The sequence below is a fragment of the Gallus gallus genome, chromosome Z (genome assembly GCF_016699485.2).
Source record: "Gallus gallus isolate bGalGal1 chromosome Z, bGalGal1.mat.broiler.GRCg7b, whole genome shotgun sequence".
Classification (NCBI taxonomy): domain Eukaryota; kingdom Metazoa; phylum Chordata; class Aves; order Galliformes; family Phasianidae; genus Gallus; species Gallus gallus.
In genome coordinates, this window is record NC_052572.1 from 27,191,515 (window position 1) to 27,218,203 (window position 26,689).

A 26,689-nucleotide genomic window follows, 5' to 3' on the forward strand; every position below is an offset into this window, starting at 1 on the left:
AAAGAGTTGTCATAGTCAGCAACAGCTCCTCTGATGGAGTTGGCATATTGATGTACAGTTCTACCACACAGCAGAGACAGTGCTGGCTATAAAAAATAATCCACAGATCATGAAAGAATTCAAAATTCATTTTCTAAATTATTGTATCAGACATATTTCCATAGTATTTTAGCCATAAACAACCTAACCTTGATGAATCTTTTCAAAAATAAAGTCAGGGCCATATGTAACTCTGTTTTCCAAATAAGACTTTTCACTCCAATAAAGTACTTAGGTCCATTCCTAACATAGGATAGTGATCATCAATTAATCTTGTCTAATGATGATATCATATTTATCTTGTAGCTTCATGACAAATGTTTGTGTTTAAAATCCTGTAGTCATAAAGTGAAGAATTTAAAATGCTAGATGCAACTCCTTTTTCAGTATTTAGGTTCATTTATTTTTATGACAGGTACAAGTGGGTAGTGCCAAGCAATGCAGATGTTCAATTAAGCTTCGGTTAAATTTAGCATGCTAGACAGAATCTTCACTCAAGATGTAACATAATTAAAGCACTGGAATGGGCTGCGCAGGGAATTCCTGTTCTGGAAGGAATTTAAGAGACATGTGGATATGTTACTAAGGAACACGGTTTAGTGAAGGGACTCTGTAGGTCAGCTTGATGGTTGGACTTGGTGATCTTGATGGCATTTTCCAACCCAGATGATTCTGTGATTCTGTATCTCAATTTTCAACACCATTAGAAAGTCACTTAAACCAGTGAATATAAAAGAAAAGAAAGAAGTATTTTCAGAAGCTTCACACGAAACATAAGCAAAGAGTAGCTGACAACTTAAGGTCTGCAGTTGTTAAAGTACAGGTGGACCTCTGGCAATTCAGATGAGAAAAAATTCTCCAAAAATCTTTATCTTTGCCAAATATTTTTGATGCACTGAAAAAAGTGGTTACAATTTCCTAGCCGGTAAAATTAACTGTTTTTTCTTTCTTTCTTTCTTTGTTTACTACCCAACTTTTAAGGCTATTTCATGATTTTACCCACAACTGACCTACAACTTGTTTGATCTTTCATTTTTTTTTTCTTTTAAACTATAAGGTGACAGAAGACTGAGGGCTGAAAATAATAAACTTCACATTAGAACTACAGCTGTTCAACATATTTGACCCAAAAATGACAATGTCCAAATACTATACAGGTTAACATAAACTGCAAAATTCTGTGAGGTCTTTAGTCAACAACAGAAATTTTATCAATCTGTGAAAAGCCACGAAAATCTAAAAATCTTGATCACTGAAATTGGAACATGGAATTCAGAAATGACACAGAGTGAGATGCTGGTCTCATGAGGCAACGAATTTACAATACAACTTCACTGATTATCATTGTCTAACTCTGATCAAACATTATTAACAGAAACATCCTCTTCCACTGCAGAAAGATTAACAACTTGTTAAATAGAATTCATGTACTGCAAACAATTTATATTAAGTAGTAAGATAAGGCAGAAAGAAGTGTCTGTTTGGTGTGAAGTACAAGAAACAAAAAGAAAAAAAAACAACAAACTGACAGAACAAATGTACTGACAAAATCACAAGACAAAAAAACAGCATCTTTGTCAGTTATACTTTTAGTAATTTCCATGCTTACTTTCACTGTTGCCATTGTGCTACTATTTGGATTTTCCTCTAGGTTTTTGAACCTAGTATTTTTCTGAAAAATAAAATTCATGCTGTTGTGCAATTTATCTTTCTGTTAAAAACAGATGTTTTTATCTTTCTGGCTAGTTAAAGAAAAAAAAATGTAGGGATCGTAAACACAAGCGGAGCAAAGCTCGTGCTAAGAATATGCTTAGATTTTTTGCTTTAAATCTATTTTTGTGATTTATCACTAGTTCACTCTTTGTGAGAATAAACTAATGTACTAAAGTATGTAACAAAACGGTGACCTTAGGCGTAACAGTGTGCAAAGTATGGTTAAGTATCTTAGTACTGTGAAAAAATATCACGTTCTCTTCAATGCTATTGGGGGGAAAATCAGGTTTAAAAATTAAGAGTAACCAAAAGATAGTCTAAGCAGTTTGCAATATTACAGGCAACAAATAGTAAAGCTGTTAACTATAGGAAAATCAAAGTCAAATATATTAAAAATGCATTACAGATACAGAATCTACAGGTAAAAAAGAAGTATGTGAAAAATATTTGGAAGCCTTCAAAATTTTCTGGTGTTCAGATCAAGCAGTTACTAGTTACTGTCTAGTATTTGAAGGAACTGAAAACACTTCCAAGTTAACTGTTGTGAATACATCATAAGCTCTCAAAAATAATAAAAAGATATGCACATAAAAGATGTCTGTGATCTAGAGAAAGGCTATGGATGTTTTCTAAACTACTCCATTTGGATTTCTTTTTAGTAGTTCATCATTAGATTCTCATCATTTTATGTTATTATCACAACAAAATTGTAGCACAGTTTTATAGATGCTAGTATTTCTGGACTGTGATGCATCAATCTCCATCTGCAAATGGAGAAACAGTATAAAAATCTATAATTTCTGTCCTGCCCATTAATGCATTTCTTTCTTAAAAAAATCAATAAATACTTGATGTTTTGGAATTACAATCGCTTGGTTTAAAGGTGATATTTGACCAAACAGTACATCCAAGAAACATGGCAAAATAGATGAGAATAGTAGAAAAATACAACTTATCTTCTACATAAAATAAATATTTAGAGTAAATAACATCTACAGAAAGTGATGATTAGTGAGTTCTGGTTAGAACAATATAGTTATCAGTTATTGAATTTATTAAAAAATACCTTAAGTTAAATGTTCAGCTCTCACCAATGAAAGCAAAAACACATGGCTGACGTGTACAAGAACTGAGAAATGTATTAAAATTAACTTGGAAAGCTGGAGGTTTACTTATGGAAATAAAACTGAAAACAGGTGAAGAATGCCCTAGGGAAAAGACAAGAATGTCTATACCAGCTGTCTGAAATGGACATATAGATTATGAGAAAGATTTCACAGTAAGACTGAACTTTAATTTTTGTAATAGCTTTAAAGATGTCTTGCTTGATATACTCCTGTTCCACCAATATGTTTTATAAAATCAGACATCTTAGATATTCAAGTACAAAGTCATTTCAAAGGAGTGTACCTATTTCCCCTTTTCTTCCCCTAAAATTGTCTGTTGTTTGTAGTTTTTTCTATATGCATATCCTCACATTCTTTCACCCAAAGAATGTGCCTTTGTTACCTCTTTCACCTTTGTGGAAAACAAAATATCCTTCAGTCTTCCCAGAAAATACCACTGCTTCCAAATACTTCTGTAATTTCACAGATCTTCAGCAAAAATAGATGCTGAGAGCAAATAATTCAACCAGTCTACAGACAAACTATTATGGTCACATTAGTTCTTTCAAGGAGAGGAAATAAATATCAAACATAAAGAAATAAATATCAATCATAAGCTTGCTATAAGCAGATTATCCATAAAGCCATACTAATGTAATGAAAATACCAACATTTGAAATTGAAGGTCTTAATTCTTCAGGTTCTGGTAAAATAAGTCAAGATAGATAATAAGAATTTGTTCATACAACATCTCACGCTTTATTATTAATTTTTGTAAACTCATTTAAGTTTCTAAGTAAATATTCTTTCATGTTGACTGGTATGTGACTTCAGTGACATCAACTGCATCTTTGGCAAACTTCTATTTTTCACAGAGGGGAAGCTGAACAGAGTTCACATTAGAATTTCATCTTTTTAGTGGAAGGGAAGTAAAGACTTATGAACTAGAAATATTAACAAGTACTCATCTTCATTTCGCACTTTACCTCTGTTTCTGCTGCATGGGCTGCTGTCTCATAGCCATATATTGCATGTCCTCTTGTAGTCGATTAAGAGGAGAATCTGGCTTGACACGAATCCCATAGTAATGGTATTTGGAGTTCCCCCTTTATGAAAGAGCAAGCATTGAAAGAAAAATAACATTAGTTTTATGCATATTCATTACATTTACTTTACAGTTTACATTGACTGGAAAAGATTATGTACAAACTATGCCTAACTCTCCTTTCATACCTGCCATTTACATGGGTATCATTTTAGCACCTTTAGGAAATTAATTCACTCTCTTAAATATTACCCAACATTTTACATATTGTTATGAAAACAAAACAAAACATGACTACATATATATATATACATACATACATATATATATCTTATCAAAGTCATTAAGAAACACAATTCTTCATAATTTCCAAATAGACTGCATTTTATTTATGTTGCAGTGTAGTTATCAAAATGTAAGTCAAAATCAGGAAAAGTAAAGATAATAACAACATCTGGAAAAGCATTAACATGTTTGAAATTAATAAACATAACTATCATAAAACCAATGTAGTGTTTACATAAAGCTTTATATATAGTTTCTAATATCAGAAAAGATTCTTACTCATAATTATTGCTTGCATTTCCTATTATAGTTCAAGATGTCATTAACACATACCTAGTTCCAAGTCTTCTTGTCCGTAACCCCATGAAGATTGACCGTATGAGTTTTCCAAAGGAGGCTGCATTGACTGGATCCAACTTGTGCTCCTGACAGTGTCGTAAGTAATGGTTGTAAAGGGTACTTCTAGGGAGGCTCACTCCTTCTGCAGTTTCATAATTGTCCAAAAGCCACTGAAGCTATATCACATGTACACAGAAAAAAAAAGCAAAACAAAAAACAAAAAACAAAAAACAAAAAACAGGGAAAAAATAAAGAAAATTAATTTTAATTATTACTTTACTAAAAATATTGTAACCATACAACATTAACTTATGACAGTTTAGAAGTCACTCTTCAGGTCTACTGAACAGAAATCCTCTAAATGCTAGCTATACCATGTTGCTTTAGGAACTTCAGAATTATCAGGAAATAGTGGAATTCATTATACTTTGATCTCAGATAACTGTCCACTTATTAAAAATATTTTGATTCAGTACCACACACCAACTATGCTTTGGAAACAAACTGTTAGCACTGCAAAGAAATAAAATAATCCAGAATGTAATTAATACAATTTCACAAAACAAACTCCTTGGATTAACAAGAGTTAGGTGACACATGAGAAAATGTAATAATTTTCTTTGTCAGACACTAAAAGACATTATAAAAATAAACTGAATGGGATTTTTTTTTCCTCTCAAATACAAAAGAAAAAAAAATCTATTGCATATGACCCAAAGAACAACCTAGACAACATAGAAAATAATGGCAACAACTGTATAGCATTAGGGCTACAATAGTAAGTTGTGTCCTTCTTGCCTTTGAAAATGCTAGAAAAAAAAAATGAATCTTTTCATCTAACAAAGTTAGGTTTTTTTGGAAAACTGCAAGAAAAGACTTCTCATGTCACATCACTGGACTTTACAGTATACAAACACAAGACATCTCTAGCTGTCAGTAATATATAAAACAAGAGAAGATGACAATGTAGTACTACTAGATTTAACATTACAGGAGAACAAGAACAGAAATTACAAATAGTAGAGATTGAGGACACACTTAAATTCCACTGTTTTAGTTTTTGGGCATGCTAAAATTTTCATAATCTTTCTCCAGTAATTACTGTGGTTTCTGTTCCATGAAATTCTCTTTAGATTTATCTTGGATGATTAATTTGTTTTCTCTTTGAATTCTGTTTCCTTGTTTTCCTAACTATCTAAAACAAAGTAGTTCTGTGTGAACATTTAAAACTGCTAGGGTCACAGAACTAAGCAGAACTCTGGATTTAATTTGATCATCTAGTGAAACCCCAAACCAAAGACACTAGATCTTATCAAAGAATCATTTCAGTTCGAAGAGACACTTAAAGGTGATTTAGCCCAACTACCATGTAATGAACAGGGACACCTACATCCAGCCTGATCTTGAATGTCCCGGGAACAGGACATCCACCACCTGTCTGGGCAACCTGTGCCAGAACTTCACCATCCATGTAATAAAAAACTTCTTCTTATATCCAGCCTAAATCTCCCCTCTTTTTGTTTGAAATCATTTCTCCTTGACCTGCCACAACAGATCCTGCTAAGGACTCTGTCCCATTCTTTCTTCCAGTTGCCCAAATTTTCAAATTTTAAATAAAATAACTAAAATAAAAACTATTGAGCTACATTAAAGCATTTATGAAGTCCATGTGTTACTTGGTACTTTGCAGAATTATTTCCTGCTAGAGCACTGCAGAAACTGTTCCATCAATGTTCAGTGTAATTAATTGATCACATAAAGAATATGAATATTTTAGTGTGCAGAAGCTATGCAATGTTTCAGTTCTGACCTTTTTATCATCACAAAACCATTTTGTACTAAAATGCAGATTACAACAAAGATACTGAATTTACACCTCTTTTAATCACTTTGAGCAACTTACAAAAGCAAATGAAAGAACTTTATTTGAATTTACTCTAGAACATTTAATCACTAGTTCCATATTTGTCTATGCCCATGTTTCTTGAGCATAAGCTCTAGTAAAATGTATATATATAAATGCTTCCAAGACAAAAAATGTTTTGCGATGCCTGCAGATAATACTGCATTTCAAATAGGCAAAATGAAAAAGTAATTTATCATCTTCTTATCAGCTGATAGGTAACCATTTTAAAAGTCTTACAAATCACAGACGTCTTCCATACTGAGCATTTGTCATTTGGAAATAAAAATGAAGAAAAACACAACTGTAAACATAAACTTAAGCCTGAATATATTATTTCACTAATGAACTGATGTAATGTAATTTTACACAGAATCGCAGAATCATAGGGGTTGGAGGTAACCTCTCAGATCACCAACTCCAACCCTTCTGCTAAAGCAGGTTCCCTTACAGTAAGTTGCATAGTAAAGTGCCCAGGCAGGTTCTGAATATCTCCATAGAAGGAGTTCCACAACCTCTCTGGGCAGCCTGCTCCAGTGCTCTGTCACCCTCATGGGAAAGAATTACTTGCTCATTTTCAGATGGAACTTACTGTGTTTCAAAGTTTGTGTCCGTTGCATCTTGTTCTGCCAGTGGGCACCACTGACAGTAGCCTGGCCCTATCCATTGTCTGAGCTTAGAAACAAGGATAACTGTCTCTTCTAATGGTTGCAATTAATCTCCATTTTAAATCTTTAACCTTATTTACATTTATTTACACATATGTATATAATAGGTTATATACTATTAAATCTATAATTAAATCAGAACAGATAAGGAATGTTAAGTACTATTACTTTACCCAAAAGGAAAATCCGATAGACAAAAAAACACATTTTCCAATTGAGTTCTCTATATAGTATTACAGATATTTTCTTCCAGATGGCTTCTAACCTGTGATGATTCAATTTAGGCGCACTTCATTTATTCTACGAATTTTTAGCGTAACTTATTACAAACATAACCTGGCTAAGTTAGAAAAAATACTGAACAAAAATCAAGAACAAAACAAGCACCATATCTGACTGAAAGATATGTGCATTCTCAGAATTTTTTGCTGCATGAGTTACTTCAATAATAATGGTTTTATGTGATTTGTTAAATAATAGCCCGGAAACAGTGAAGTTGGTATGTAATTTTAAATAGATAATTATTTACAAATATTATAAAAAGTACTCTAAACAATTTTTAAATTATATAATTCTAAAACTGAGCTATTCAGGTTCAAATCATGGCTTTAATATTGACCATACTGTATGGCTAAGATGGTTAAAAGTATGAAACATTTGCACAGTCAGACATGCTAAATTGACTCCAACTCTGACTAAGCTGCAACAGTAGTAAAACTGTGAAGTATCAATGCAGAAATCAATTATAAAAGAAAAGAAATAGAATAGAAATGGCAAATTCCTTAAAATAAGTGCACATTTAGGGGGAAAAAAAAATCCCAGAAAATCTAATACAGATATCATAGAGTGAAAATCCATTTCCACAAATTAATATCACTTGCAAAGTGGAAATTAGTATTAATTCAATACACAATTTAGAATTCTATTTTAAAAACTTTTAAAGCCAATTGTTTTAATAAATGCCAACTAGACCATTAAACGACAAATTTAAGAACAGTTTAAGAGACAAAGCACTCTCCATATTGTCCTTACTTGAGTTTAATGTCAATAAACATTGCTTTCTAAATAGGTACCATATTCAGTAAGTCTGATCTAGATTGTAGCAACTTATTCCAAAATGACTGAAGTGAAAGAAAAAAATGATTGCCACAAAAATATGTAGAGGGGTATTTTTTCTTTTTCTTCTCAGAATCAAAGATATATTCCTATCAAATAATTCTGTAAATCTTCACAATCAAGAAAGAAACTGCATGATGACAGTGCAGTGACATCTGGATACAAATATCATGATTACATCTCTGTAATAATTTACAGAGATACTACTTACACACTGTAAATAGTACAGTGGATCAGGGGGCATGGGATATTATTTTGTAATTCTTTTTGGTTTTGTACCAATATTCTGGACCTTGAAGTAGGATTAAACACAAACTTATCAACTGGTGGATAAGCTCAAATGCTAAGAGAAATCTCTAACACTTGGCCAAAAAAGCTATGGTCCCTTTTACAATGACATTTAAGTAATTTTATTATTGTTCAGTTGTCCTATCTTCAAAGCGATTATTTTGTAAACATCAAAGATGTTTACAAAAGAATTAAAATCTAAAATATTAAAATATAAAAGTCTGTTTTGTATATTGTTTTGTATAACAATGCAGTACGACTTTCCTCATTAAATATTGGCATTTTCTTAAAAAACAAACAAACAGAAACAGCCACAACTGAAAAAAACACAAAAACCAAAACCAACCAAACAAAACCACAAAACCCAGAATACTCCTGGCTATGATTTTGAGGTTATCAGACACATACAGAAAAAAATCCAAAACCTATTAATACATAGATTTTTAATTTGATTTCTGAGTGACAGCCTTGTATTTTTACATTAAAACCACAAACCAAAAGTAAATTTTCACTGTAAAACAATAACAGAATTTGTATGTAACTACATTAGTAAAGCTGAAAAGATTAAAAAGAGACAAGGTGAATAGAAACTAATCAATATGGAAAAAATATCAAATATAAAGTGGCTAACATCAACAGAAAAAAAAACACAATTTCAAGAGAGACTAGAGATAAACAAAGTAATATTATTATTTATATTATAAGATTCAAATTAACTTTGTGCCCTTTTCCTTTCATCTCACAGATATAATCATTGTTTTCATCACTATATCTGGAGATCATGTTCTTGCACATACATCTGCAAGCTTCCAGTGTGGAAAATTCTTAACTGTTAAGATTTGCAGAGTGTGAACAAAGAGTTAGTTAATTAAGACATATATGTATACTTTAGACTAATATTCTATTCTTTTCCATGCTGTCATACAAATCTTTAAGATCCCAAAATTATTTCATAATCAGCTCACTACTCAGAACAAATGAAGAAACATATAAAAATATTCTAAAGACATTACTTAGTTATGCTGTTTGCCTCTTCTCTTCCTTTTCATATACCCATAAGTTAATATAAGGTACAGAGACTGTTCTTTGTAGACATATTTACTGAAAATGTCAAAAGCCAGCTAATTAGCATAATTTTGAACAATACCTCACCATGTACGCTATAGTTTGCAAAACGGACAAATGTGTTAACTTGTGTTAACACAGGTTTAAAACCTTAGAAACAGATAATACACTGCAAGATACCATCAAGACATTCGATCTAACAAAATAAAGCCATGAGAGACACAGTATAAAATTATAAGCAACTAAGATGGGAAGATTAAGAGCACAAGGTAGTAATAAAATAAACAAACATTCAGAGGCAGGCAAAGCATGCAGAACAAGCAAAAGAGAGCGTATGTGAAGAAGAGACAACTTACATGGCTGTTGAGAAGAGAGCTTCTGTGAGTGGACAGACCATCAGACTTTTGCAGTGTCTCAATCGCCATTTCAATCTGATAATAGATGTCATTAAAAAAAGGACTCAAGACAAGATAGTAAAAAAGCCTGATCAGAGAAGTTTTGACAGGTTGCTTACAGATCAATAGAAATGCCTACTTTTTTTCCTGGCTAGGACATACATTCCATTAAATCGTGTCACTCTAGGGTCTCAGTGAACACAAACCTCTCCAGTGAGGTCAGAAAGCATTTTGCTTGCATACATGCTGCAGGATCACAGCCTCAAAATTCAATTTACCTTCCTGCTTGCTCACAAAATGAGAGCAGATTTGCTGGAGAGCTACATTGAAACATAGGAAATCCCCAACAGAATAAACCTAAGTAAATACAACAACGCCTGACTGAACGAAGGTGTCGCTTATGACCAAGAAAATTATTCCACACAGAATTTTAAGACAGGCATCCATACATTTTCCCTTCAACTATAACAGGAAGAGCAGTTTCCATAATGAAAAAACTACTGAGTTAGAAACAAAACTTCCTCTTTCTGCAGTAACAAGCAAATCTCAACCCCAAATAATTTAATAGGTTTTCTGACATTAGCTTCAATAGCACAAGACACCACTGACTGCTGCAGCACTCTCTAAGTATCCCCAGATGCCAAAGTAAATACCAAAGTAAAAGAAGTCAGGAGTCACACAGACAGCAGGATCCAGCCTTCTGAAAAATAGCTTATCTTTTCACAACAATTTAGCTTTTTAAATGGAAAAGAACAACGCACTGCTAATTAAATATACAGTATTTTCCAAGTGCAAATGTATAAACACTCACACATTCATTCTCAATCTTTTCACTTTGAATATCAATGGATCTTTTCATGCTCTATAACAACATTAAAGAGTAAAATTGGAACCTAACTGTAGCTTAACCAAGCAAGAACAACACTGAAAATGACAGAGACAATGGGATGTGCAATAAGAAAAGGCATATCATTAGCTACATTAAATGGCCAAAACAAAAGCAATGGAAAATGCCACTCAGGTTTTTGAAACCACTTATCGTTTTCCCTGTAGACCATTTAAAATTAGACTTTTCCATTCTACTTCAAACATCACAGTACTGTCTAAAGATTTTAGTGGTGTAATTTATCAGTGTTAGACTAATTCATTCTCTGAATACCAGAGACTGAAAAATACTTCAGTTGATATTCAAATTTAACGCACATAATAAATTAGCTTCTCCCTTCTTTACAGCGTGACTGCCCAGGATTTTTATTTCAAGAGTTAAGAGAAATCATTTCTTGTTTCTTTCCTATAACTGCTTATTATCAGCTATATAAAACTTCCAGGGATGTGTACTGAGCATATGATTACTATGTAAGAAAATGAACTCTGACATGACAACAACTTTCTTTAATATTCTGATTTCTTCTTGCTTCAGTGGAAAATACTATGAGGTCAGAATACTCAATCCCATAGAAAAGTTGAAATATTAAAAGCACGTAGCATGATAAAAACTACAAGTTTAAACATTATTATAGCAAGATCAATTTGCTACAGATGGTAAGAATTTGCCTTCTTTACACGATTCTACAACTGAAGTATGCATACATAGATAAGCCCTAATTCTTAATCTAAAGTCACTTGTTCAAAAATGCTTGGTTTACAACAGTACTACAACACTAAAGTCACACCTCATTCCTGCTACTGCACTACTTTTCTTATGCTGCTGCAACGTGTGGTCCTGTTTGCTAAGATAACCAATTGGTTAGAAGTAGTAATAATTGCTCTTAGAAAGAAAACAGGCATTACAGATGACACTCATTCTTCACTGCTATATTCCTTCAATGTCTTCTGGCACAGTGCAATTAACCAAATAAAAAGAGCCCTTCTTTTTTGTCATTTTGGAGAATTCGTAGCTGAGGTTATTTTTTAAAGTAGCTTTTGCCAGTATTGCCACTGAAGACAGTGATTCTGTCTTTGCAAATCCCCAGATTTTAAAACAAGATTTTTACAATGTTAAGATCAACTAGTCCACTTCTTCTGCATAACCTAAGCCAAGCAGAGCAGGTCACCACTAAAATGTTAATTAATTCATCAAACTCAGAAATATACCAGTACCATAGTTAAAATAAGTCATCATCATACTCTAGGGAGTCGAATTTCACAACACAAACTGTTCTAACTACCAATTATTTTGTTCATCATTTCTAGTCTAAATTTTCATAAGGTGAATCTCTGGCTTTATCTGACAGATGCCTCTCTTTTTAATAAAATAAACCTCCCTATGTAGGCTATACACTCACATCTTCAGTAGTTTTCAGCATAAAAATAGTTTAATTTGAAGGAAGATTTTTAAGACACCAAATCATTTTCATCTCTATCCAAAACAACATTCAAACATATATGAACACTAATTACATAGGTAATGTAGTCATTTTTATTATTATATTTAGAATATGAAAATAATGTCAACTATTTTTTTGCATAAATACAAACAGAAGACTAATATCATTACATTTCTAGCAATTTACATTGAGAGAGTCCAGGCACAGCTAACAATATTTGCATCTGAAGTGCTTAATGAAAAAAGGAATTACACATTCATTTATTTGAATGTGTGATCAGTCATACATTTCTCCTTTTCTTCTCTTAAAAAGACTGAAAACATTCTTTATTAAAATGTTTTGACTGATAACTGAGATGTACACTATAATTCTATCATTCCCACAATAACTTGAATATAACCATGTTAAATATTGCATGATAGTCACATTTTATAGTAACATAAGCAGTGGGGGGGGAGGAGGATCGACAGACTAAATTAGAGCATGACAGTCATGAAAACTGTTATTCGAGACATCTCCCTCAATTTACACAGTTTGCCTTTTATTTGGACACAGTTGTTCATGATTAAGGGTATTTCCCTTGACATAATAAATTCAATAGTTTGATCCCAATACAGGCATTCAGTTTTTATGTGATCTACTGATTCAGAAGTTATTAATTGTTCTTGTTAGTTTATGCCTTAGTTTTCATTAACATGTTAATAGATAAACATAATATACATAATAGTTTCGGGTAGGTATAATAACTTCCTAAGAGCCAATGGCAAAAGTAGCAGAACTTTTTCATGATTCAACTAATTAACACAAAGTATTTATAATAAGTTGTTCTGAGGTGATGAGGACATTGAGAAGACAGTTAGCAGAAGTTTAAGACCTGACTTGATTGATCTGAAAAAGAATGCAGAACAGCCACAGGCTAGTAAAAATCCAAAATGTTTCTGTTTTGGATCAGATGACCTTTTCCTTCCTAAAGTTGCAAATGAAAAAACGCTGTCCATCTTCTTTCCTCATGGTTCTCAAACATATGGTCAGATTAACTTACCAATTCCACTTTCTCTCCCCAGGATCATCCAGTTCTTTGTATATTGGAGATTATTCTCCATTATATATAGCTTCAAACATATTCTAAGCTGGTTTTATTTCTGGTAGTTTCCCCCATATTTGATACAAATGCCTTCATAAAAAACAAAAAAAGTCCTCCACGTCACTCTAAAAAATATGTGGAAACATCACATATATATTCTTTGCATTTCTCACATAAGAGAATAAAAAGTGAGAAGGTAAAAGAAAAGCTGAGTTCAGATTATGATTATTATTAACACCAAATTTGAAAGCATTTGTGGCAAGACAGAGCCAGAGAGAGGTATACTGACTATTTTAGAACAAACAAGTATTTAATCAGAATGAGAAAAATCCACTTCTTCAGAAAGGTGATGCCTGCACTCCAGTGATGATGACTGTTAAAATAAAAATAGTGACAAGTCATCTTGCATCCAGTTTAAGCATTTCAAGTAAAAGACAATGAACTAACAGAAATTATTCTTGTGGATTCAAAGTTATCTATTTCAAATACTTCATAATAATAAAAAAAAGTATTTTATGGAGTGTTTTTTAATCAATAATTGGAATCCTACACTGACCAAAATTTTGTTTCAAACAACACTGTATTTTCAATTTGTATGTAAAAATAACAGAATAAGTATCTGGTGGAAACAAACAATGAGGTGCTACAAGGCTTTTTAGATACAATAAACAAGAGCCAGTGACTGAAAAATAAAGCAAAACTGGCTCAGAAGAGAAACAAGGTGAAGCCAGATGCAGGACAGATTTGTCAGGTCATTCTCCCTTATCCTGCTCTTGTGTTAGGGGCACAGAATCAATTCAAGAAATACAATGGAGCAGCAAAGAACTCACAGGGGTAGAGAAATAATAATTACTATGGTCACACTGCATCACTGAAAACTATCTCTTATTCTGGAAGACAGTTGTGATGCTCCAGAGTTCTCAAGGAGAAATCAAAGGAGAAAAGTCTTAGAGAAGGGAGTTCACAAAAGCACAAGGTCATCAAATCCTCTAATTTTCTCACCCTTGAACTAATTCAGAACATTTAATCTTTTTTTATTTCTTTATCAATTGTAGTGATTGACCATTAATACAATTAATTTAAAAGAAGAAAGAAAAGAGTTTATCTGCCTTCTCCTATCTAGAAATGGATGCTTCTTTTTCCACAAAAGACATGTTACGGTGCAAGAGGTCAGACTGCCTGATCTAATATTCCTTTGCAGCATAAATGTCTATGCATCTTTGATTTTATCAGAAATAGTTTGTTTTATACTAAAAAATATACAGTGGATCCAGCTAACTAAAAATTCTGCAGCATATTATCAGAAAAAGTGAGGAATGGAGTTGGAAGGAGTTTCTCTACTGGGAACAATATTAATTAATACAACCTCAACTATTTTCCAAATTATAACCCTGTCAGCTTAGAACATTTACTGTTTATTGTTCTTAAAATAATTACAATAGCTCTACTAAAATTATATTATCAAGATATGAACTTTACACTAGGCTTCCTAACTTCATCTGTTCTTCTTCTTCTCTCTCAATTAATTGCACATTTTGGGTAGGTATCATCCTTACTTTAAAGCTAGGAGCATATTTTGCATATTGTACTTACTAAGAGAAGTAATAATTTGTGGTAATACAAACAATCAACATTAATTCTGCTTTTATTTTCATATACATTTAGATGTGCCCTTAAAGAGGATAAACTTCTGCAACAGTGTAATTGGAGACCTCCCATAGTTAGTGATGATTGATAAGTGACAGCTGTAATTACAGTCAGTGCTAAAGCTTGTTACAAAAATCAGCACTAACAAAGAGGAGCCTCTCACTGGCAGGCAAGCATAACAGTATCTTTACTACTAAAAACTTTATTAACAAGCTAATATATAATATGTTGATTGATATGAACAGATCGTTCTGTTTAATCACAATAACAATCTTTAGACATATACAGAAAAAAAAGATTGAAAGATGATTTTCATTTCACTATTAATAACGCAATTCAATTTTCTAGTTAGACTCCTAACCATAGCTGCACCTTCATTAATGATAACTACCAGTAAACCAAAGGGAATCATCTTTCATACAAGTTGCAACATCTAAATTAATTTCAGATAGATAAGCAGCTAAGTTGAATCACCTCTTGTTCAACACAATCATATATTCACATCTGAATGTGTTGTTTATGTTGTTTGTCTCTCTAAAATTGTTTAGTTGTTTATCTCCCTAAAATCTGATATAGGTAAGTCTTATAGTCTGAAGGCCTTTCTACTTTGGGAGAAAAAAAGTCATTTTTAGGAAGTAGAGGAGTAATTTAATACATGAGCCAAGGACACCATGAGAAGAAGCAATTAAATCAATGGAAATAAAACAATGGAAGAAAATGTTAACATTTTTTTTTCCTGCTCACTAGGTGTATTATACCGATTAGCGTATAGAAGAATTTTTTTGAAGTGGTCAAAAGAAAATTGAATTTTCATTCATCTAAGACATAGTTAATAACACATACTAATTTCGCACATTGGACTTTTAACCTAAAACAAGTTTTTTTTTTTTCTTCCTTCCTTTTTTTTTTTTTTTTTAAACTGCAGATAAATACATCAGAAAAATCTAACATAACAACTTACTATAGAAAGGTAATGATTTCATCAGTGATGGTGAATAACAACAGAACAAATGAAGTTCTCTTTTTTAAGCAGTAAACAAAACTATTACCTCTATGGCAAGAGTAAACAAAGCCAATGATAGCCATATGTCGTAATAAGTAATATCTCACTTATTTCTCTCTGCATGAAAATTCTCCTAACTAATTCAATGTTAGGAAATATTTGCTGAAAATTTTAATAGCAAACCAGCCTTGATACATGCTATTTTAATGTCTTCAATAAATGCTATATATAAGAATGAAAAATGCTATAGTGATTAAGATCAAGTGAGGATCATGAGAGAAATGAGATCCAGCTTTCTAAGGGGCAATCCAAATAAAATATTGCATTTTGCAATATTTTGCATAGTGAAATTCAAACAGACCTGTTTTGCATAGTGAAACTCAAACAGACCTGGTGTTTTATATTAAACCATATTGAAACACAAAAGATTCAGCTTAGACTGTGATTAATATTTATTAATCTTTTATGTTTCAACTAATCCCTGAATATTTCAGTTTCCAGAATATATAAATATCCATAGTATAAGTATCCAGTTCCTAAAATGATAAAATTTAAAACCTGTGGCCCAGTTAAACAGCAAGAAATCTACTTCTGATATATACTAATGTCTTGCATATAGAACTATACTATGCAAAATAAACAGTACCTTAAAATAAACAAACAAACAGAAGAAAATGTTAGTGTTAAAAATACAATTTAATCATTATGATTTGATTAGTAGTATTTTTAATATTCCTAAAAGTAAGTTGATATGGAAGTACGGAAGGTAATCAAACTAAAAGAGGCTGGTTTTTTGATACATGAAGCAAGACAAAGTTGTTGCTTAAAGAATGAACCTCAGATTTTGTTAAATTTTGTAAATTTGACAATGAAATCTAAAATGTTTTTAATGTGTAAAATATACCACAGAATTTTGATACCATTCAAGAAATTTCAGCATATTTAACTTCAAATTAAATCTACATTTCTGTTTACTGGACATATTCAAATCTCATTTGATTTTAAGTTCAAATAAATATTTCATGACTGACTTTTGCTGTTATAGCAAAAAGCTGAACTTATGACACAATAATCAAAACACTAAACTTCCTGTGTTCTTAAGTGAATAAGGAGAAAACCAGCATGAAAGAGATAATATTTGTATTTAAATGCAGAACAACTTAAAACAACTATAAAAACATAGAAATATCATTGGCACCTAAATCTTTAAAGTAATACCACTTTTCAAAATTTATTTGATCTAGATCTGCTTCTTACTTGTGACCACAGAAAACTACTCTTGTTCTACCTGTGCTTGGTAGTTACAAATCATGTACAAAAACTGCAAGAAACGTCCTTCAAACAATTAATACTTTAAAGAAAAAATAAAAGTCTTGATTTTATTTAAATCAAAATTCAGAAATGTTTTTTTTTCCTATTAAACTCATTTAAAACACATATAAATGTTAACAAATACTCTTTTTTATTTAATCATTAAATATAAATACAATATTCTATTACCAGCTGACAGCTCCTGCTAAGCTACTGATATGCATGCAATTCATTCACTATGAGTCTTTGCAATTTTTATTCTCACAAAATAGTACTACATAGTTAAGGTAGTCTGAAAGTTTGTATGAAATAATGCATCTAAACATTGTACAAAAATTTTATATATAATATAACTTCCTTAAGAATCAAAATCAAGATATTTTATTGAATCATTTAACTGCTATTGTAAATGTTCATCATTATTCCAAATAAAATTTAAAAGAATACTAGATTTTACTTGATACACTGGTTTCCAAAAATGAAGTCACTTAATTTACTAGTCACTTAGAGTAACGATTAATGTGTATATTTATCAAAACTTTTTACTCTAGGTCTCCCAGTTCTCCTCCCCTTTACTTCCAAATCTCTACAACTGCATCAAAATACACAGAAGAATTGAGTAAAAGCATTCATTATGGCTATGCAGTAAAGCTAGACTGTGCATAAACCTATTTTCTTAACTGGAATAAGAAATAACTGAGTAATCACTTAAGAGAAGAGTTGATGTTCATATTTAAGTTCCAAAACAGTATTTATCATAATTCTAACAGCATGCTCCTTCCCGCAGCATTATAAGATAACTCGTCAACAGGCTTTTGAAAAGTACCATGTATGAGTAACAGATGTTAAAAGGAAAAAATATGCCAAAATTCTGAAAATATGAGAATATTTTGAAATATGCTACCACACATACACTGAAGTAATACAAAACATAACAAATGCAGGAAGTTAAAATCAACTACCTGTAAGCTAGATTATTTGATATTTACATCTACTAATATAAGTATTCTCAACAAGACTTTTTTATTTAAAATAAATTAAAAAAAAAGCTGGTGGAATTCTTTTAGAAAAATACTAACCTCAGACACGCTATTATGTAAGCATTCCCAAAATATTCACAGGTATTACTTGTGTGCAAAAATTTAATTTATAAAATGTAAATATTTGCAACCCATCTTGGGAAGGATCTGTCTTTGTGTTTAAGTTTCATGCCTATATCTTGTTTATACATATATTTATTTCTTATTTCACCAAAAAGTGCTGTGTAGTACTTAGTCTGCTAGCATAACTTTGATGTACTTTCTAAAACAAACATCGTATCAGTCTGAAAGAACATCTTAATGACTAAGTCCCAAAGATTTCACATCAGTCTGAAATACTTACTGTAGCTGGGGAAGTCCGTGTTGTATGAGTCACTGAATGACCAGAATTTTCCATTGAATTGCCAATCAAATAGGTCCCTCCTGAGCTGCTAATGAGTTGTCCTCCTGTGACACCCATCTGAATCCCTCCAGTGCCCACCATGCTATGAGAGGAGACCACTGTTGTCACTTGCGCCGAACTTCCTTGAGTATCAAAATAATTTCCCCCAGTGTTTTGGCTGTACATCTGGGTTTCTGTGTAAGGATAAGTTGTTGATCGGCTTCAAGAAAAGAAAACAAAAGGAAAAGAAATTATTTGTATTGTTCATTTAGCTGCGGGAAATGTTGTATTTCTAGTAATGTGTGTGCAATTGCTATAGTCAAATTAAAAAAGATTGGCAAACAATCCCTTCTCAGAGAATATTTCTGCAAATAAATGTACAAAATAACTAATCCAGTAAAAATTTTATACCAAGTATTCACCAAACCTTGCAGAAAAATTTTTCAGCCTTACCTGAAGAGGAGCAGAAAAAGGAAATATGACAACAATTGAGAAGATGGACACGAAGACCTCATACTGTAATTAATATACTGCAAAAAAAAATTGTGAAGTTCCACCTCTTTCAACTTTTTACAATCCTCACATAAAATTTTGAATTTTAACCATATGTTATATACTTTTCATACCGTGTAAGTTGCAAAATTGCAAACAAGTTATATATATCTCAGCCAAGAGAGTTACTGAATATGTACTCACTCCTGTGCACTATCGTTGTTCATCAAAACATATTTTCAAATTATTAACTGCATAGTACTCATTACTTCAAAGCAAAATTCCTTGTTTTTGAAAAGTCTACCTGAAAATTTTATCTCATTTCACAATGGCTAAGATTTGTATTTTGGCAAGCAAGACAATAGAAATGTCAAAGGATAGAAAATAATCAATTTACTTAACCATTAATTTTATTCCTTAACTATAAAAATCTGTAATGTTGCTTGTAATCAACTGACAACACCTTTTTGAATGTCAAAGTTCCTCATTAACTTAGATTTGCTTATATTGTGATACAGTCTGTCCAAATAAACACACTTTAAATCTAGTAAGATTCTGAGAAAAGACAAGAGTTGCCAAATTTCTGCATAAGCCTAGTTTATTATAATCGTACAAACCACAAAATCATGCAAAACCATGCAACTAAGTAAGTACAACAAAAAATTTCTGACGTTTGTAACCGAGACTACAAGAGGAGGAAGCAGCATTCAGTATTTACGCAGTTGGCAGATCATTAATACATCTGTGCAAGGCTTAGAAGTCAGTGTTTTTTTTTTCCCATTTATCTAGACAAGGATTAGTTTCTTATCAATATATAGAAAAGGTAATAGAAAATTACTGCTTGTTGTTCTGATTTTTTTTTTTAATTATGAAAGCTTACATAAGCTCAATTAGTAAATAATAGACTTAGAGGTAATGATTCCTTCCTTAACTTCAGCAAATCATCACTTTTAAAACAAGTGAAGAACATATGGCACCTTATCAACAAAGTCAGAATTTTTACTATGGCTGCAGACTTCAGAAACTTAGAGAAATTTCAAAACTTTAGGTTTCAAATCCTGAAAGTGTTATAAGCCTCATACTATATTATTTCTTCTCACCCCTCTTTAAGCTACTTAGTCAATTTTTTCTTTATCTGGAGTATTTCAAAAGCTTCAAAATCAGCAGTAAAAAACTTGGAAGTTAATCTACAAGTTAATCTACAAGAAATGCCTTGCAGTCTCCTGAAACCAAAGCAAAATAGTTCATTTGGGAACAATGCTAAAGTAGACAGCTAATCTATTAATATTTATTTGGAAAAGTAAAATCAGTTGTTCTTTGCATTACAATAGCCTTTGCATGTATTTAGGTACCATGCAGGTCGTGATTCACCTGTTTAATCAAGCCAAGGTATCACTGTGATACCTTGTGATAGCATTGAAATATTGCTTACCTCGTAATGAGAAAGATAACTGCTAGCAGAGCTGGTGTTGCATCTGCCTTGGAAACATAAAAATTACTGAATTTACAGAATTTACCCCTATGCAGTAGGGGTCAATCTAGAAAAAGGTAGTAGTGGAAGTGAAAAATAAACAGTTGAGCAAAATGTTTGTGAGGGAAGGGAGCACTGTAGTTTCTCCCAGAAGAGAAATATTCTATGAAGCATCAGTAGAGTATGACAATGAATGAGAGGACAGAGATGTTGATGGTAAAATCAGATATGGCTAAAAGAAACAGACTGTCCAAAGGACATGAGCAAGACACACCACACTTGTAGAAATGAAATTAAAGAAGTACTTTGGACATATGCAAAGTATAGAAAGTGCTCGATGTTTCAGAAGAAAAGTAAGTCACTCTGTGTGGAAAGGGTAGGGAAAAAGAAATGTCTGTTTGCTTTTAACTTGTTCCGATCTACAAATCATGTATAGTCTCTAAATAAGGACTGGTTGTACTAGAACACCTAAATCAGCTTATAGCTACTTCTTATGACTGGACCAAGAACAATCTTTGGGGTAGACAGATAGGTTGGACTTTGAGATAAACATCTTTGTTCCAACAACCAGGTTTACATCAGGTTCTTCCAGTATACCTGATTATTGTAGATGATAAGGCAAATCTTCAGCAACAGAGACCAATGATGTAATTAAAAGTGAAATAAAAGTGTTATTATTACATGCAATGATAATTGCAACTCAGCAAAGAGCTTCTTAAATAACTATAATAAAAATGAATTAATCTGGAAACCAAAAATGCAGGCTATACCAACCGGATGAGATGATGCTATGGAAACCAGTAACTCATAGGTTTTAACGTCATTGAATACAACGTGAGCTCTCAACACAAAACTGTGCAAAGAGAAAAATATGATGTTATACTCTTCAGATACACACAAAGGACAACCTGAAATAAGGAAGTTATATCCTACTTCTCCACAGCACTTGCAGCACAAATATGTAATGCATCTTCAAATAATCTGGCATACCGTCATTTCTTTCCCATTGCAAAAGTTGCCACAGCACCATCTCTTATTTTCTTGTACTGTTGCATATTTAAACCCAGCAGAAGTAAAATCTTCTGGATCTTTATGAAGATTACGTTGGTGATACACCATGGCTTGAGATACAAGTTAGGAAACAGAATCTAACAGTTACTCCTACAAAAATATTGTGACATTTGGTATTTATTAGAATGTGGCATTAGAAAGTTCATCAGAGTTCCAAATACATTAGGCTACAAGATCCTAGCTTCCAAAAGGTTGTGCAACAGTATTTAACTAGAGAGTATATCACACAAAGTCAAGATACCACACTGGAAGTTAATGAGACTACCATGAGCTGGACTAGGATTGCAAGGTATTATAATTCACCTTGTTATACCTTATTTCTTAGATTTTATCACAGAATCATAGAATGGTTTGGGTTGGAAGGGACCTTCAAGATCACCTAGTTCCAACCTCCCTGCAATTGGCAGGGACACTTCCCTCTAGACCAGGTTGCTCAAAGCCCCATCCATCCTGGCTTTGAGCACCTCCAGGGAAGGGGCATCCACAACCTCACTGGGCAACCTGTTCCAGTGTCTCACCACCCTCAGAGTAAAGAATTTCCTCCTAATATCTAATTTAAATCTACCCTCTTCCAGTTTAAAGCCATTTTCTCTCATCCTGTTGCTACATGTCCTTATAAAAAGTCCTCCCGGACCTTTCCTGTAGGCCCCCTTCTGGTACTGGAAGGCTGCTATACGGTCCCCTGAGCTTTCCTTTCTGTAGACAGAACAGCTCCATCGCTCTTGGTCTGCCCTTGCAGGGGAGGTGCTTCAGCTCTCTGATCCTCTGTGGCCCTCCTCTGGACATGCTCCAACAGCTCAATGTCCTTCTTATGCTGGGAGCCCCAGAACTGGATGCTGTACTCCAGCTGGGGTTTCACTAGAGCAGAGTTGAGGGCCAGAATCACCTCCCTCTTTATCATGACTTGCCAAACATAATGCTAGAAATAACACACATGGAGCTGTGTAATAATGTTGTTATTAAAATTATATTTTTTGGCACATGAAAGCGGATTGATTTCTAAATTCATTGTGCCTCTGCACTGACCTTAGAAATAAGTGCCCTGCATTTTATTACTGACACAGACATACTACTATTAAATTTAGCTTTTAAGGACAATTCTGTCCCTTCAAATATTCTGTCACTTTGAGAAAAGAATTAAAAACAACAGTGAAGGAGTAAATCTAGCTATCTTCTCCATCAGTTTTCAGTGTGCACATGCACATGGGAAATAATTTCTTCCAAGCTGCATCTATTATTTGGTTCTATGTATATGTCAAGACTCTGATCTATTTACTACTATAAATCTGTGCTTCTGTCATCCCATTATGTCTCAGTATTTACATGAGCTGATCACAGCTCCAGATTTTCTCTGAACAAATAACTGATGAGACCTTTCCCATTTTTGCCTAGAAAGCATCACCTATACAATTATGCCAGTTTATCTCTTAGAGATGTCTACCTTGCTGAAGGATTTTTTCCATTACTCTACATCTTCGTAAAAGAAAAAAAAAAAGGAAAAAAAAAGGAAAAAAAAAAAAGAAAAAAAAAAGAAAAAACAACCAACAAACATTTATTTCATTTACTAGGACTTGGTTAGAATACCAGATAAGTTAACTCAAGTGAACTTAGCATATTAAATTAGGTTTCAAATTGAAAATATATACCAGTAACTTCTGTGTCTTGCAAAATAAGTAATTAGGAATTGCATTCTCATTATCAATTAAAGGCACCAACTAGGAAAAAAAAGGACTGGACAGAATGCACTTTTTTTTTTAGCTGAAGATGTTTACATTTATACTGTACAAATTGAAATATTAGCAGCCCTCCACAGAAGCTGTACAGCCTCTCAGTGTCAAATGTTTCATTTTTCTGTAATTCTATCTTAAATAAATGAGCATTATAATAATAATGTTAATAATCTAGTTATAAATTCTGAAATACTCAGTTGGGTTTTGGGATGGATTGCCCACACCACTGCAGCAGGTAGGCATTTAAGTATTTCTTTTCTATCATTTCTGTAATGAATGTTAGCCTTTAGTGGTATTTAGTTAACTTATTTACTGATATTCTAAATATGAAAAACAGTAGATGAGAAATAAGATTTCAAATGTTTTAGCTGTAGTAGATAAATGTAACATTGCTATTTAAATGCAGAGTAGCTAATGCTCATGATCAATGCTATGCTATTGCGGTATGGCAGAAAACCTCTGTGCAAAAAAACAAAAACAAAAACAAAAAAACCCGAGAAAGTCAATTACCCATCGGAAAAATATCATATTCTTTAACATTTCAGCATATTCCTGTAGTCCCAAAGCTGACAGTGAGTTTCATGAAAACTACAGAGAACAATTTTTTTTTTCTAATATGGAGAGAAGGCCTCAATGAAGCCAATGAACTGCTGCAGCCTCTGAAGGCTGTGTACTGTATGCCATGTGAAGAAGGGGAAGTACTGTACGCCCTAACACCTTATACAACAGAACATGATACAGCAATTAAATGATAATGGGGTGGGCTACGTCATCAACTTCACTCTGTCTTCCGCCTCCCCACAAAAAAAGCCACTCCTGTAACCAGACTATTAATTCAGGGATTTTTCACAACAGATCAAACACAATGAAATAATAAACTTCTTCCATAAAAGCCTCCTCAATGTCTCTAAAGACAGCCAGAGATGGAAGTACTGATAAAACAGTGCTTCTTTCCACCAATCCCCCTTTTACAAAGATCAAAACCCATATTATGAAATCCTAAGTAACACATCTGCAAACAAAGAACAAAAATTAAAAGTATGCAATTTGCTTCATAATGATAAAAACTTGACCTTCTTTATGCATATATTTTTTATGTATTTGGAAATTTAAAATATATCAGCTAGATTCAGCTTTATAAAATTTACTTAAAATAGAGCTGCATTATTCAATATAAGGAAATTTGTATTAGTTCTTACTCACTGATAATTTTCTTGAAGAGTCATAATCAAAATGTAAATACGTTACTGACAGCCATTACTGATTATTGAGAACTTCCATAGTCAGTCCAAGATCTTTTGCCGCATGAAAATAAAATTATAAAAGTGCACACAATGCACAACTGTAGGAAAATCTATAAACCAGAGAACGAAGAAATGAAAACATTGGAGAATCCTTGCTAGTGGTATTCTCATCATCAGTAATTTAGAAAGATAAGGGCTGTGAGTTGCAGTCCTCTAAAAATTCTGATGGTGAAGTGGAACTGTCCTAGAATCCAAGAAATACGCTATTGCCAATGTTAGGAACAGGGTTTGTACTAAATCTACTAGACCTCAAGACTTTGGCTTGTCAGGCATCCTTTGTCTGGACATAACCTATGCTGAACTAGACCTTTGTTCTAACTTAGCTGTAACATTTACAGTCAGCTAAATGCTATGTAACCTGTTTCAGTCTTAATTTAGCTTAGTACAATCATGCGGTATGGAAATTATTGTTATGCCAGTGCTGATGCATTTCTCTAAATAACAGGCAGTAACGTAAAATAGCTATTCTGTGTAGAATAAACAATCCATGACCCTAGAATCAAAATGTAGCAAAGAGCACTATGCGTATGAGATGACCATATTCAGTAAGAATCCAGCAAATGTAAAACACGTCATATCTAGTAAATTAAGGTGCAAAACAGAAATGGAAACCACAGAAGAATGAATGCTTTTCTGTTAGAAAACATACAGAGAATTGCTGCAAGAGGATCCAGTATAAGTAAAAAGACTCCATCACTAATGAATCTTGTCTAGGCATAGAAACTGTGACAGTGATAACTTGCTGTAATTCCTCCTCACATGGAAGCCATTGACCTGCGTATGCATGGGGGTAGTGGAATGGTAAGCATAACATCAGTGAAAAGGGGATAGATGCTAGCAAGTACTGGAAAGATTCCAAGAAACTAACAATTTGAACTGTATTCATAATAGCTCTTTTATCAGGCAGATAAAAGAAAAGACTTCAATTAGAGAAACAGTAAATTGTTGTTTTTGTATAAAAGGTGTGTGTTGTCCACATAAACTATAAAAATTATAGTACCACAAATTAGTGAATAATGTGAGGAATAAAGGCTACAATTTGGATTCAGCAGCATTATCAATTCCTAGACAATTTGAACAACTAGACTCTCTTTGTTATACAAGAATTGGTGGAAAAAAAATGTCTATTTTGAGAATAATCACATTACATACATTATTAAACACTACAGGTTAAGAAAGAAAAAAGTTCATGTCTAGTACAGGTGCAACCACAATATTCTTTATCTATTCAGACAAACCTGCACATGTCAGTGCAACAATTCATTTTAGCTTCAAGGTAAAGTGATGTGCTTGACAAGCAAATGTGTTATTAACCATAAACAACTGTAGATAACATCAACTATTCTCAAGTACGTGATAAGCCTCACAGTACAACCCCTGTAACATCATTATGCCCAGAAATACAGTAAAACCAAGTAATGTTAAGTGAAACCCAACAAACTTCCCACCAGTATAAAGAATCAGGTAATTGATTCAGGTATTCCTCCTAAATATTTAAAGTGCATCCTTTGTTGCTATTGTATACGGGTTCACGCTAGTTTACATGCACTTTATTTTGTAATAAAGGGTAACTCATCAGACATACTGGAACTTTTATCCCAGTAAAACTGTACACTTAATTAATGTCTTCACCTTAACTATGAGTTGCAGATTACGAGTTTCATTACTAGGGTAAATTATACAATATATCCTATATCTGATTTGAGTTACAATTCAGATTTTGATTTAGCATAGTCATAAAATAAATCAAATATATAATCATAGGAAAACAACCCAAAAGACAAAGAAGTGATCGCTCCTGACAAACACATCATCTACAAATCTAACTCTGTTTGCTGAAAGTGCAACAGAGTAGGAGTATGTTG

General features: G+C 32.7%; 1 protein-coding gene across 9 annotated transcripts in view; it reads right to left on the reverse strand.

The window, feature by feature from the left end:
* RFX3 (regulatory factor X3) overlaps positions 1-26,689 on the reverse strand; it is a 130,960-nt gene that overhangs the window by 23,430 nt on the left and 80,841 nt on the right. For 7 of the 9 annotated variants that reach the window (XM_040656271.2, XM_046905746.1, XM_046905748.1 and 4 more), the window contains 4 exons: positions 18,718-18,976; positions 9,924-9,998; positions 4,522-4,703; positions 3,845-3,964 (listed from right to left, as the gene is read on the reverse strand). In XM_040656271.2, the coding sequence (XP_040512205.1) occupies positions 3,845-3,964; positions 4,522-4,703; positions 9,924-9,998; positions 18,718-18,976 (636 nt within the window). The remainder of the gene's footprint in view (positions 1-3,844; positions 3,965-4,521; positions 4,704-9,923; positions 9,999-18,717; positions 18,977-26,689) is intronic. The other 2 variants (XM_015280206.4, XM_046905747.1) reach the window with 1 other exon arrangement.